Source organism: Cervus canadensis, chromosome Y (assembly GCF_019320065.1).
Source record: "Cervus canadensis isolate Bull #8, Minnesota chromosome Y, ASM1932006v1, whole genome shotgun sequence".
NCBI classification, from domain to species: Eukaryota; Metazoa; Chordata; class Mammalia; order Artiodactyla; family Cervidae; genus Cervus; species Cervus canadensis.
The window spans coordinates 847,059-862,832 of NC_057420.1; the positions used below are offsets into that span (position 1 = coordinate 847,059).

Consider the following 15,774-nt stretch of genomic DNA (forward strand, 5'->3'; position numbering starts at 1 on the left):
TTAAAACATTGGCTTTCCAACAAATCTATTCCTACTAACTTTCATTAACATACATACTCAGAATACTTAACTAGTTCAGTCTCAATTTAGGTGCAAGTTGTTTTCTTTTTAATCGTGGTTGGCACTTTTGTCATTTGCCACTTGAATGGCTAAGAAACTTGACACTTAACTTTAGACTTCTTAAACATTTTAGTCATACATCTAAATTTTCTTCTGATTTATACTATTGTTTTAAAAAGTTAGACACAGAATTTCAGTAAAGATGCAAACATCACTTTCAGGTTTTTTAGAGACTTGTCAAACCTTTTATACACTACTTTCAAAAATAACATATAATATTGTTAACCTAAATAGAAAACAGGTACAGCTTGAAATGGAGAAATACCATATTGCTTAATTCTGAAGGCATTCATGTGCAAACACACAAAGGGAAACTTTAAGCAAACAGCACAATTCACAATTCATAAAAACAAGTGTTTTTATGCTTGTTTAACTCACCAGTAAAATAAACAACAGCATTTCACAAAACATACTCTGAAAATTTAGACACTAAATTTAAAATTTTTAACTTCTACTTTTCAATTAGCAGTAACAACTACGAAATTACTTTGAATAACTATTTTTCAACTTATCTGAATTCTATTTTTCAATTTATCTGAAAATTCATGGAGGGGAAAGTTTGCAGCTCTTCCCTCCAAAACCAGGGTGTTTTCTTCAGCAATACTCAAGTATCAATTAAAACAGAAACTCACAAAAAATTTTCGCATGCCAAGAAAACATGGTGAGTGAGTATTATTTTTAGTATCTGTTTCGGCCTACTCTTTCAGATCGGCTTCCCCCATGATCTCCGCTGGAAGCCTCACAACCTGAGCTACTGTATGACTCATGAGGAGCAGGGTACACCCTATCCTTGGAGGATGGAAATCCTCGTTCTTGTCTTCCACCACGGTCACAGCCACTTAAGTATGCATCACTTCGGCTGCTTGAGTAACTTTTCCGACCTCCTCCATATCTATCTCTTGTAGTGCTATAATCATCATAGCGACTGCTTCTGCCATAACTCAGAGGTGGACCTCTTCCTGATGGAGCACCATGGGAGCCCCCTGTGAAATTAATAATTGATAAAATTACAAAACTTTTCCCATTACTGCTATAACATGACTGTAAAGTACTACATCTTTGAAAGGATAGCCTTTATCTGCCTCTGTGGTAAAGATATGAATTAGCAGCAATGGTGAAGGGGCTTTCATATTTATTTAAAACAGCAGTATTTTTTAGCTCCAGTAGTTTAAATGTTTATTTTTTGGGAAAGACTAAAGTTTTGAACTTCATAATGTTCCTATGCTTAATACTCTTAATAGCACTCTTGTTTTTAAAAATGTTACAATAATTTTTGTGATTCAAAAATGTGAGCTGCCAATTTACCCTTCACATCATTTTAAATGACTGATCAAAAATAACTGAAAGAACTTCAATCAATTAGGTAGAAATTACTTTTTTTTTGAGAAATTAGAAGTAAATTTGAGTAAATGATGTAGATCTAGCATGACAATTCTAATTCTGTCATTTTTAAGTTGTAACTGTACTCTTACCGTAACTCTTATATGAATCCTTATAAGAGCCTCCACTTCGATGTTCAGAATAATCTCTATCACGGCTTCCACCATAGCCATCACGATCACTAAATTTAAGAGAATTAATGTAGCAAGTAAGAATTTGCATAAGTTATTTGATTAAAAACAGAATTATTTATAGTACCTATGTCCTCTAGAGGAATGATCATCCCGAGAACTTGAATGGCCACAATCACGGTATGCATAGTCTCTAGATGGTGGAGCATAATCCTTGGTGTCCCGTGAACTTGGATAATCTCTGCCTGAGTAGCTTAAAACAAACAAAAAATTAAATGAAAATAATTCATACAGAAAGGAAGTTTTAAATGTGCGAAGGACTTCAATATACTTTTCTTCAAGGAAAATATATAATGATGAACAAGAATATAAAATACTGCTTAACGTAACTGTTTTTAGGGAAATACAGTTTCTCAATCCCAATGAGATACCTACTCTGCACCTAGTAGACAGGATATATATATTGTTTTGTTTTTATAAAATATAAAACATCAAGTGTTGGTGAGCATAAAGAGAAACTGAAATCCTGTGTGTGCATGGTAGAAATATAAAGTTGTGTCAGACTCTTGGTGACCTCGTGGACTGTAGCCCACTAGGCCCCTCTACTGATGGGATTTTCCAAGCAAGAATATGGAGTAAGTTGCTGTTTTCCTATCCAGGAGATCTTCCCCACTTCGGGATTGAACCTGAGTCTCTTGCATTGGCAGGTGGGCTCTTAGCACTGCACCAGCAGTTATGGAGAAGATGCATGGTTCCTTAAAATACTGAAGTTACTGTATGACCCAGGAATTCCAATTCAGAGTTTACACTCCTAATTGAAAACAGGTTTTCAAACAAGCTCCAATGTTTGTACACATTAACCACAAAGATGGATAAACAAACCATGTTAACTATACATACAATGGTAGCTAACCCCCACTCAAAAAGTGAAGTACTGATTCATGCTTCAGCAAGGACTATCTTTGAAAACACTCACACTAATGGAAAAGCCACATATTAAAGGTCACATATTGTTAGGGCTTCCCTGGTGGCTCAGTTGGTAAAGAATCTGCCTACAGTGTGGAAGACCAGGGTTCAATCCTTCAGGAAGAACCTCTGGAGAAGGGAATGGCTACCCAATACAGTATTCTGGCCAGGAGAATTCCATGGACGGCAGAGCCTGGCAGGCTACAGTGTACATATGAAATATTCAGGATCAGGTAAATGTACAGACACATGACATAGGTGGTGTTTACTAGGGACACAGAGGGATAAAAATGGGAGCAACTGCTTATGGGTTTTGTTTTGGGGTGATGAAGTATTTTGGAACTGAACAGAGATAGTGGTTGCAGAATTCTGAGTATTTTAAATGCTATAGTTCACTTTTAAAATTTTGTTAGATAAAGTTTACCCAACAAAATTAACTATGACTTAAAAATTCACATATTTTATTTTTCTTTACCTGTCTTTAGTAGCATAACCATCATCTCTTGGTGACACATAGTTATCTCTCCGAGAAGACACCAGCTTTCTACGAGGACCTCCTCTGTAATTTTCTCTCCGCAATTCTGGACCTTTAATTTAAAAATGTTTATATAGGTATCTCAGAATTGAGAGTAATATTTCAAAAAAAAATTCAAAAGACTGGTATCCTTCCTCTCTCCAAAACAATTTTTAAAAAACTACTCATAAAATCCCATTAATGCACATTTAGTTTGCTTTATAAATGTAATTCCTGAACATTTTATTTCCTGACATCTTCTGCTCCCTGTACATTTTATAATCTTTAAATTACAAGTAATACAATCTCTCAAAACTTGTGTAACGTCTAATTAATTTTTGTAAACCATTATCACACATTCAATCACAAACTAGTTGATTCTCTCCTAACATTGATAAATTTAACATTAACCACAACCTTAATTACTGACCTTTCTAAATGATAGTACTATTGAGTTCAACTATTTATTAGCAATGAAGGGCTCATCTGAAAATTGCCACCTCTTCCAAAACAGGAAACTATTTCCCATAAATAATGTTCACTTCTTGTGCTAATTCTTACTAATTCCTGTGGTCAGACTTCTCTTGTTTTGTTTGCTTACTAGGGTAATAGTCTAATGAAACTTTAGGTTTCTCAGCTTCTTTTGTATTTTGGAATCAATACTATATTACACTTGACTTTATTAATATTCTATACATAAAATTTGATGATGATTCAAAGTTTTTAACTGTATCAAGAGTAAAACAACAATGTAAAAATAGGATAAGAATCCAAACTACAGTTAATATGGCAAGTTTCAGTTACTGTTTATAATTACATAAACCGGGCAGCCAATATAACATAGCTAACCTGCTCTACATTCCAAAACACTGACCAATAGGATATTAGTTTTCATGAAAATACTTGATCTTGAAACCACATGAAAAATCCTACTAAGCAGTAAATGTCAGCAACTTAAAAAAACCTCAGAGGAATTCTCTAGCAACCACAGACTTAAAGGAAATGTCTTCCCCACTTCTATGTTAATCACCTACTACACATCTATAATTAGATGCTGAAGAATTATTTTTCAGCCACAAATAAATAAACTAGTGATCAATAAACATGTCCATATAATTCTCTTTTCATTTTGCTTCTTAAAACCACTACAATATTGTAAAGTAATTAGCCTCCAACTAATAAAAATAAATGAAAAAAAGGTTAAGCATTCATTTAAAAATAGCTCACTTTTACTAACTACTAAGAAACAATAGTCTCTGCATTATATAGCATTTACCTTGTCCTCTCATTCCACTACTGCTTTGCCCTTGAGCAGAAGGAGCAGATCTTTTAGGAGAAGGACCTTCACAGCTTGAAAATGGTCCTCTTTTAACTGGATAGGGTACTCTTGAAGAGCTCATGTTGAGACTATATCCATCATCATCTGTATTTCAATGAAACATTTTCAGTAGAATAAACATTCTTAAAGTTTAAGTTTCACTTACTGTTCATAGATCTTTAGTAAACAACTACCATTGCCTTAAGCATTTGTATTTATCTAAACCAATAAAACTATTTCTTCATATGATACATCAGTTAGTACAATTCATTCAGTTTGAAAAATTTACAAAATGATTCAAGAACCACTGCTGTGTTATCACTGCTGTGATAGTAGTCTGAAGAGAATAGAGGTGGTGGAGAAAAACCATGATAAAATAAAATTTTAAACACACTGGGAGGAAAATGATAATAATTCATACAATTCTGGTGTTGAGAAAGCTTTTTAAAAACGTTAACACAATAGGTGTTAAGTGAAAACAATAAAAAATATGCACCTAAGAATACAAGCAACTCCTTTTATAAAAAAAAAAAAAAATGCAACTTTTCAAGCCACCTTGGATCATTTAGTAACCTAGTACATATTTACTTGGAGAAAAAACAAAAAATCTTGCTTATAAGTGAATCACACAGATCAAGTCTGTTTTGTTCAAGGATCAACATTTACTGTTAATTTTTTGAGGAAAAGGCTATGTTCTGTTTAACTTTAATAGTATTTAAGAATGCATGGTAAGTAATGAAAAATTATATTTTTATCTAACTAGAAAAATGTTTACAGACATATTCCAATTACACTTGGCAAAGTAAGAGCTAGTAAACTTTTCTCATCTTCTGAGAAAACAACAAAACTGTGTGATCTTATAATGAACACACCGTGTAACTGAACTCTTAAAAACATTTTCTAAAAATCATACATCTGGTTGTCAAAAACAGAAGTGAAATGTTTTATTTTTCAAGATTGGTTATTGTTAGTAAAGGAGACAAAGTTCGTTAGATACATGGAAGTTTATGAATGGAAAGTGCCTCCCTTCATTTTTACCAAGTAAAAACTTCTTTGAAAATATTTCATAATACAATTTTCAGTCTTATTGTTCTCTAATACACACAAACATACATATGTATGTACATATATGTAAATATACATACAAAACACAGGCTTTTACATCTGTATCAAAAACAACTTTTCCAAGATGCAAATTTTATTACAACAGAACCCAGGAACAAAAGCACCATATCAAAATGACAGTGGAGATTTGCATAGATTTGTCTGCACATATATATTCTCAAGACAAATACTACAAGGTCAGTCCAAAAATATGGAATGTTCACCCCTGGACTGTGGTTCTCTGTTATGTAATCTTCAAAGTTCTCCAGTACTTTTTACAATAGAAAAGGACTACTCTGAGAGTATATCAATGTATTTTTAACAGTTTAAATAAAGTTATTTGCCCTAAATTGGAAAATTCTAATGTATGATCAACAGCAATGAATTCTGTAGAAAAACTCTTAAAGAGGCATCAGTAACAATGATAAAAAAGACATAAAAAATTTAAGCCATTTCCCTGCAAGATGATAAACATTTCTTGCACATAAGTAATTTTATAACTACAACAATTCTTTACAACTTAGAAATAATTCTGATTACCAATAATGGTCATTTCTCATCTAATATATTCTTGTAGATTATTTTGCTCATTAACAATGCAATAAAAATTGAGATTTACTAGATGTTCAAACTTAACAGTTTTTCAGTGCTATGACATCCTTATATTTTAATACATTACCAAAGTGTCCTCCACGTGACACACGCCCTCTTGCTCCACCAATTCGTTCTCTTTGACATCTCTGATTTCTTGGATGGCCCCTGTTTCTTGCAGAAGGTCGCTGTCTCTGTCTACCACCACTTTCAAAAGATGGTTTATTGGCTTGTTCTACTTTGATTGCTTTTCCATCCAAAAACTAAAAGATTTAGCTTAGCATCAGTAATGTTACATAAAATTTAACTTATTATTGCAATGAATTAAAAATCAGTATTTTTTTCCCCAAAGCAAACATTTTTTTCTGAAATGACTGTGTCCTTCAACATGATGAACATGACTTAATTGGCAATTGCCTTTCATAAGTCATCTAACACAAAGCCTATGAATTTACCATTAGAACTTCCTGAAAGGTTCTCCAGGGTTAAAAGATGAGTATCTCTTCTTTACCATGAAAAAGCACACATTTTTATTTTTTCCCTATATTTTTATTTTCTATAATGTGCTTCATTTTAATAATTTTTCCATTTAAAATTTCAGTTTCCCAAGGGTATGTAAAAGTATGCATATTACTTAAAGTCATTTATTCAAAATTATTGGTCCTATCATAATTATATTTTAGCATTTGTTCTATTAGACACAAAGAAAACTTCTCAATATAACTGCTGCTCTGTATTTACTCTAGTTTTAATAATTTTTTCTTTTTTTAAAAATAGAACCCTTATTTGGTCTTTAACATTTCTTGCCTTATACAACTGTTTTAATTTAATTGTGTTCCCCAGTAGTTACTGACTGTAATGCTACTTCATACTTTTTCAGAAATGCTTACATTTCATTGATCTGCCAAAATCTGCCTTAATCTTTTACAGGGACTAAAGGGAGTTTTGAAAACCTAATAGGAATCAAACTGTATAGACTCTTGTTATTTCATATTATTTTTGGAAAACAATTTAAAATCCTAAATTCCTATCAGGACTTCTGGCGGAAATGAGTTCTAGATCAATATAATCAGCCTCAAAAGCCATTTTTTCCCATCTTAGGGTCTCACTTTCGGTTTCTTGGTTCAAAATATTTTCCAGAAATTCATGCACTGCCTCCTTCCCAACTCAGGATTTAGCTAACACTCCTAGATATGCCTAAAGATAGTATCCACCACCCCATAAGCACTACCAAAATTAGTACTTTATTTTCCTTAACATTTCTGCATGTAAAATTAATTTTCTACTTGTACATTTTCCCCTTCACCTTAGAACACCAGTGATCAAGAAAATAAATATTTTGTCTCATCTACAACCATTAATCAGCTACTAAATCAATCAATGCCTGGCTATTGAATAAAGAATTACTAAAGTGTAATTTCAGATTCCTGTGATTGGTAACTAGAATTAAAAAAAGAGGAATTAGTTAGCATCAAGTATTCTCAAGGAAAATTTATCTCTTGACCCAAAACTGAGTCAAACTTAACTTTTAGGTATTACCATATCTTAAAATATGAAAGGACAAGAGTTAACATGTGCCACATGCCTGAAATATACTAGAACCATAACTATAAATAATAGGGAATTAATGTATTCTTACTAAGGGAATGTAGAAGTTCCAGAGATAATTTAACAATTAAAGGATATCATGAGTACAAAAGCCTATTACCCACAATACAAAATGGGGGAGATACAGACTTTTTTTTAACTTAATATAACAAACCACAGGGGCGGGGGGAAGTCCTGGAGCAAACACAGTGCTCCATAACTAGCTAAAGATGTGGGATAAGGAGGGAAGTGGGAGGGAGATAACATTTATATGCTTATGGCTGATTCATGCTGATGTATGGCAGAAACCAACACAATATTGTAAAGCAATTCTTCTCCAATTTTTTTAAAAAAGCTCAGCTTCTAACGGACAAATTTTTATTTGTAACACTGATACAGTGAAGAGTGCCTTAAATAGAAAATACCAAGACTTAAAATACAGTATGGAATATTGGGAGAGTGCTGAAGGTTAAAACCTATTTGTGTTTACACTTTAATGCAAACAGAAAACAGATTTAACGTATTTTGTTAATGCTGGTATTAACTTCAATCTCTTCCCAACCAGAGGACCCAGTATTTATGTGACAAAAAGGAGAAGGAAGCCTTGCAAAGCATTATACTACTGTAACAAATAAAGAAATCTAGAAATAGTATTAAATGAACCTACATTATGAAGACTTACCTTTCCGTTCATTTCTTTGGCAGCATCCTTTCCATCTGCAGGGCTCTCAAAAGTAATGAAAGCAAAGCCTCTCGACTTGTTTGTGTTCCGATCCTTTATCAAGAGAACTGTAATACACATAAATCTTTTTAATTTAAAATGTCACATAAAATTGAACTTTATTATTTTCAAAATTATCACTCCTTTGACAATTTCTCATAAGACCTCTTTAACATACTCTAATGCAATCAATAAAGCAGAGTACAAAGTTTTGAAAGTTACTTAAAAACAACAAAAATCTATATATCATTTTGTATGATATAAAAATACCATATAATTTGATTTTTATATATCATTTCCAGTATTTTAAAAACAAACAGTAAATAATCTCAATAATTCTATAATTACCATATCTTATTCTACTTCACGTCCCAGGACCACTAGTACATTTTTAAAAGCACTGTTTTCTTCCCTTTTCAGTAAGAGGAGACCCTTTCACTGACTGCCAAATGCTTGCCCAATTAAAAAAACAAAAAACAAAAACCTTAAGCTGCTAATAGTTGTCCATGGATATATATTAAACATACATTTGCTTTAAAGAGTTATGTATGTTGATTCTAGACTTACCTTCCACAATGCGACCGTATTTCCCAAATTCAGCTTCAAGACACTTCTCGGTTGTTTCAGCACTGAGGCCTCCTATGAACAGTTTTCCAGGCCGATCCGCTTCCATCATTTTACTGTTAGGTGGCAAAAAATATACCATAGCAAAGAACAAATTATGAGTCAAAATGTTCAAATATCATTTAAAAAAAAAAACAAACGACCTTTTAAAAATGTTTACTTAAAATACAAGGAAACTTGTAACACAAAAATGAAAACAAGCCCTGACCTAATGAATGCTGTTTCTTTTTTTTTTTTTTTACAAATGACAAAAGCCTGTAAGTTTTCATTACATTAGAAGGGTGCTGTAAAGCTCTTTTGAGCTGCAGTGTTTAACTTCACTCATTAAAACCTAAATACAGTATCTAAGTTTTATAAAATGTGCATAAAACACACTAAACACATTTTCAAATGTCCTCCATTTTCTCACGTTTATATTGCTTACACAACAAATAATCTTTAAAATATACTTAACATTCAAAAACTTCTACAGTACTAAGTCATAAAAGCCACAAGAGAATAAAATATTTTGTTGAAGGAAATTTAACCCGTGGTTACTTATTTTGGTAGACTAAGAATCATTGGTCCAAACCGAATAATGTTAAACGTTAGCTTTTATGAATATTAAAATTTGACTATTTTTAAGTTAATCAACAGTTCGACATTTGAAAACCATAGTTTTATGTCATGTAAGTAAACGGTTAGATATATTGGTTAAGTTTTTCAACTGTCACTATCTCAGAGAAAAAAAAATTTTTTTTTTAAGTGCACGTGAAACAAAATGGAGCCAGGGCTGTTACATCCTGTCACACAATTATCAGACCCAAGGCAAGGGAGTTACACAGCAAAGCAGTATTCCATGACTATCATCCAGAAGGAAGCCAAGAGAGAAAACCTGGATTAGGCACCAAAGCAACAGCCTCTGCAATTAGCAGCCCCAAGCTAAGGGAGAAAAGCTGGTGTACAAACCAAAGCAATAGTCCTGTGCTCTAGCAGCCCCGAGCCAACGGAAAGAAGGTCGAATCACACATCAGAGCACCATTCAGCCAGACGAGCAGCCCCAAGCGGCGGGGAAAAAAAACCGCCGCATTACGGCCCAAAGAAGCATTTCGCGACAGGTCCACGCCAACGGAAAAAAAGCCGAACTGCGCACCACAGCAATGTTACGCGAGAAACCAAAGCAATATTCCACCTGACTCGCAGACCCAGACCAACGGAAAAAAAGCCGAACTGCGCACCACAGCAACGTTACGGGAGAAACCAAAGCAATATTCCACCTGACTCGCAGCCCCAAACCGACGGAAAAAAAGCCGAACTGCGCACCACAGCAACGTTACGCGAGAAACCAAAGCAACATTCCACCTGACTCGCAGCCCCAAGACGACGAAAGGAAGCCGAAATGCGCACCACAGCAACATTACCCGACACACACAACGTTACGCGAGAAACCAAAGTAATATTCCACCTGACTCGCAGACCCAGACCAATGGGAAAAAAGCCGAACTGCGCACCACAGCAACATTACGCGAGAAACCAAAGCAACATTCCACCTGACTCGCAGCCCCAAACCAACGGAAAAAAAGCCGAACTGCGCACCACAGCAACATTACCCGAGAAACCAAAGCAGTATTCCACCTGACTCGCAGCCCCAAACCAACGGAAAAAAAGCCGAACTGCGCACCACAGCAACATTACGCAAGAAACCAAAGCAATATTTCACCTGACTCGCAGACCCAAACCAACGGAAAAAAAGCCGAACTGCGCACCACAGCAACATTACGCGAGAAACCAAAGCAACATTCCACCTGACTCGCAGCCCCAAACCAACGGAAAAAAGCCGAACTGCGCACCACAGCAACATAACACGAGAAACCAAAGCAACATTCCACGTGACTCGCAGCCCCAAACCAACGGAAAAAAAAAAAAAAAGCCGAACGGCACACCGAAAGCAACCAACATTCCGCACTATTAGCCATAAGCTGGTGGAGAAAAGCCCAGCGTTATATATACCAAAGAAAAGTTACAAAGCAAAAACAGCTTTCTCAGTCCCAGGGTAGGAGTATATGTCCAGTATATCCTCCCACAGCCAAAATCCAGACGTTTCAAACACCCTTCTTTGCCCCACCCCCACTCCCGCACTCCCTCCTGTCCCCCAGCCCTCCATTCAGACAAAAGAACCCTCAAACTTCACTCGCTTTCCATTGCTACTTTAAGCACTGATTCTCCAAGGAATAAAAATTAAAGATACTGTACAAGAAATAAACTAATAAGACTTTTCAGGATAATGTACACACACACACACATATATACATACACTTTACTCAGCTATTAGTTCTTACAGGAAAAAGCCTGACAGGAAAAATAAGTCTGAGTTACCGTTTTTCTCCAGTAAAAACAAATGCTACACCTATAAACACGTTCTCATAAGATATAAATCTTTTTTTCAATCTTAAAATGCCCAATTCCTTACCTTTTATTGTGTTGTTCTTCTGGACACGCAACACCAACCTTCCTCAGTCGACCGTTCGCTAGACTAACGTTGAACGCAGCTGCGCCTCTTCCGTTAAGAACATAAGGAACCGGATGTATGGCGCGAGGAGACGAGCATAAGGAATCCGTAGGTATCGCGAGATGAGCTGCAGAAACAGTAGGACCGGAAGAAAATACAGAGGCGGGGGAGGGGTAAATGGAGACCTTTAAGGGACAGTGTAAAAAATAAAAAGAGCAAATATTCTACTTTTCTGTTTTACTGAATAGATTTACCAGCCGCGTTAACTTAATCACCATAAAATAGAAAAGAGAACTTTTACCATCACTTTTTTCATTATTTATTGCCCTCTCAAATGTCGCCAGTATGATCACTCTTGCGTGGCATATTCTTTAGTTGTGTGTGATTTTCTTTTTTCTTAATACAAAAGTAATAATAAAAATAAGAGAAAATAATGAAAATATTTAAAACATTTAGGAGTCAAAAGCCTTCGTGTCTGTGAAGTAAACATATTTGGAATTTTCTCATTAAGCAGATACAGGTAATGTTTTTCACTAAAAATTCCAAAAGTAACAAAATGAAGAGATCCACTTAGGGCAATCTCTGCAATTTCTGTCACCTCATTCTGTATAATAAATACAATTTCAGCTAATGTGTGCCTATACCTGAAAAAACTATCTGCTGACATTATTTTTCCCTAATATAAAATTCTTCCTTTTAGGAATTAACATGCAAAATCATATATAATAGAAGAAACTACACTTAATGAAGGACAGAAATAAAACTTATTTTCCAAGGGTTTCTCTAGAATTTATCTACATAGTTTATATAGCCATTATATATGTATACATAAATGTATATGTATATATACATATGTATATGTATATGTATATGTATACATAAATATTTATATATTCATACATATATAAATTTTAATATACATATATACTTATATATGTATGTATACAAAATTTTACTACTCTTAAAAAGCAATACTATAACTCATTTTTCAGTGCTTATGTCTTATGTTAATGCTGATGTCTACTAATCTTTATAATATTTCCCCATTTACAAAAATACTTAGACTCTCTTAGTAAGCTATTATAAATAAGTAATATAATGTTGACTGGTTCTCCTAAAGTAGTGATTGATCTTTCTAATAAATACTCTTTAGGTAAATCCCTGGAGAAGGAAATGGCAACCCATTTCAGTATTCTTGCCTGAAGAAGCCCATGGGTAGAAGAGCCTGGAGAGCCCCAGTCTGTGGGGTCTTAAAGAATGGGATAGGACTGAGCAATAAAACACACTTTAGGTAAATGGGGCTTCTGTGATGACTCAGAGGAAAAGAATCTTCCTCCAATACAGAAGACTTGAGTTTGATCCCTGGCTCAGAATGATCCCCTGGAGAAGGAAACAGCAACCCTCTCCAGTATTCTTGCCCAAAGAATTGCAGAGACAGAGGAGCCAAGCAGGTTACAGTCCATGGAATTGCAAAGAGTCAGAGACAACTAAGCAGTCAAGAACATGTAGGAAAACAACTCAGCAGTGAAATCATGCACCAAAGGTAAACACATCTTATTATATTTGTATATAAGATATAGTTTAGAAAGTCATTTTTAAAGTAGTGCTTACCAGTTTGTTAGTATAAATTTCTTACTACAGAACCATTCTAATAGTATATTTCTATATTACTGCATTCTTACTTGAAAGTTTTCCTATGGCTCTATTAGTATTAGTGATTACTCTTTTTCATTTCAACAGGTAAAATGGGCCCTTTATTTTAATTTAATATCTCATTTGGAAAGTAAATGTCATTGATGAATTTTACTGATACTGGAGTAACCAATGTTACAAAAATTAAAACATGTAAGCAGTTACAATCAACTAATAATCAAATGATAATTAGTTCAAATAAAGAATTAATACATTAACCAATCAAAGTACACATTGGAAAAGCATTACTGGAAACAAAGCATTATGATAGCTGCCATAAAATGCATAAGAACATGTTCCAATGATTTAAAAAATGGTTAATACACATGATAGTTATTTGTCACTTTCTATACACTGATCAGAATAAATCAGCCATTTATTGTGATATGAAGATGTACACTGCAGTGCAGACACAGTGTCCCCTGCCCTGGGAATGCCTGCATAGGAACTGGCAGCCAGGACTGGAGCAATTCAAAGGAGTCAGAGGCCAGTGGTGGGTAAGGGTTGCAGCTGGAGCCAGAGCCAAGATAGAGAAGCTACTGAGTCCTTCATGATTAAAGATTTGAGGACACCTCTTTCTCTCCTTTGTGTAGTTGATAGTTTGGATAGTGAAGAGATGGCTGACTGTCAAAATATTTCTTCAGGACCTTGCCAGGGGAATCAGACTCTGTCTGGGAAATTTGTATTGTCTCAAAGTTGGATGCTCGAATTGAACAAAAGAGAGAGGAGTAGCATCAAAAAACAGCAAGCAGTATCCTGGCTCAGCGGGAAGCCCAGAGCACAGAGAGGAAGCAGGAAAGTGAGCCACATATTGTTGGGAGAACTTTTCACTGCTGCACTTGTGATGGTGGAATTTTCTGATTCAGTCTCCTCTTGTTTTATGGACTTTTTAATCTGGTGCTTCAGTCAGTAGCAGCCCATATTACTGGTAATCCATCAATACATGGAGATATTTGGTCATGGCTGAAGTTCTTCAGGTCAATTATCTGCTCTCTCTCTCTGTGCTCCCCCTCTTCATACTCATAAATATTGTGAACATGATTTGGCTCCAGGATTTAGCTGACCTATCATTTGAGGTGTCAACGAAGGAACCTCACCCATTCCCTAACATCAGCAGAATAACTGCTGACATACTCTAGCCTTTCACTGCAATCTCTCTTCCTCCTCCAGGGTATGTTTGTCAGCCTCTTTACCATTCATTTTGGCCAGTTGCTTAGTCTCCTGCATAAATCTCTTCTCTGTTCACTTCCGTACCCACTATATTGCTTTGGAAATCATTGGTTCAATAAAGGAATTCAAATGCACCAGTGATATCAACATAGAAAGAAACTGGCCTTACTACTTTGGATTTGGTTTGCCCCTGGATTTCCAATGTAAGATGCCAATGCACTCTCCTATATTGTGGCTGCCTCTTCTCTATCCTCTTTCCTTTATTCATGATCAGTGCCAATGAAACAAAGACACCTGGAAAAGCATATCTTTTTCAATTGAATGTCTTCTCCTTGGTGGTTTTCCTAAACAGCAGAGTCTTCCACTGGATGCTTTACCTGTGGGCTGTCCTGAGTAGCTTTATTTCTGTGGAGAAGTTCCCTCACTGTACCCATCTACTACCAGACTGAAACTGCTGCCAGCCACTGAGTTATCTGCCATCTGGAGGGGATGGGTGGGATCAGAAGGATCTCATGGGAGCTCTTTTCCTGGTTCACCACTGCACTCCCCCATCCCCAGGGAAGGTGGAGCATACCCCGTGAGGGCTCTGCCCATGTTCCCTTCTCTCTGAAGAATCTGAGGAATCCAGATTTTTGTGTTAGGTGCATGTAAGGTAGAATCTTTCTGAAACCAGCATGGACTTTAAACAATTGAGAGTCTGAAAGGACCACTAATTTTTCTCAATCCTTTTCTAGCATTTGCCAGCCCTGGGCCAGCACTGATCTGAATCCTTTCTCCCTGTGTCATTCCCCACTCCCACTTCCCCTTCCTACCTTCTACCACTTTTGGATCAATGGACATTTGTGATGCTAGCTGTTTTGTTTTGTTACTTCTTTCTCCTGTGAATCACATATGAGCACATATATTGCCAGCAAATTTGGAAAACTCAGCATTGGCCACAGGATTGAAAAAGGTCAGTTTTCATTCCAATCCAAAGAAAGGCACACTAGTCAAGTAATGCTCTAAATTCTCCAAGCCAGGCTTCAACAGTACACGAGCCATGAAATTCCAGATGTTCAAGCTGGATTTAGAAAAGGCAGAGGAACCAGAGGTCAAATTGCCAAAATCTGTTGGATCATATAAAAATCAAGATAGTTCCAGAAAAAAATCTAGTTCTGCTTTATTGACCATGCCAAAGCCTTCAACAGTGTAGACCACAACAAACTCTGGAAAACTGTAAAAGAGATGGGAATGCCAGACCACCTGACCTGCCTCTTGAGAAGTCTGTATGCAGGTCAGGAGGCAACAGTTAGAACTGGATATGAAAAAAAAGACTGGTTCCAAATAGAGAAAGGAGCACATCAAGGCTGTATATTGTCTCCCTGCCTA

At 35.5% G+C, this 15,774-nt stretch overlaps 1 protein-coding gene and 1 pseudogene across 1 annotated transcript; one reads left to right on the forward strand and one right to left on the reverse strand.

Annotated features, from left to right (window-relative positions):
- Positions 1–426: 426 nt before the first annotated feature.
- On the reverse strand, positions 427–11,585 carry LOC122436430 (RNA-binding motif protein, X chromosome-like). The gene is made up of 9 exons (XM_043460226.1): positions 11,506–11,585; positions 9,000–9,112; positions 8,394–8,500; positions 6,213–6,387; positions 4,388–4,534; positions 3,073–3,184; positions 1,759–1,884; positions 1,593–1,681; positions 427–1,103 (listed from the first exon to the last, which is right to left on the reverse strand). The coding sequence occupies exons 2-9, from the start codon at positions 9,106–9,108 to the stop codon at positions 799–801; spliced, it is 1,170 nt and encodes a 389-aa protein (XP_043316161.1). The 5' UTR covers positions 9,109–9,112; positions 11,506–11,585; the 3' UTR covers positions 427–798.
- Positions 11,586–13,786: 2,201 nt separating this feature from the next.
- Positions 13,787–14,855, forward strand: LOC122436377 (annotated as a pseudogene).
- The last annotated feature ends 919 nt before the right edge of the window (positions 14,856–15,774 follow it).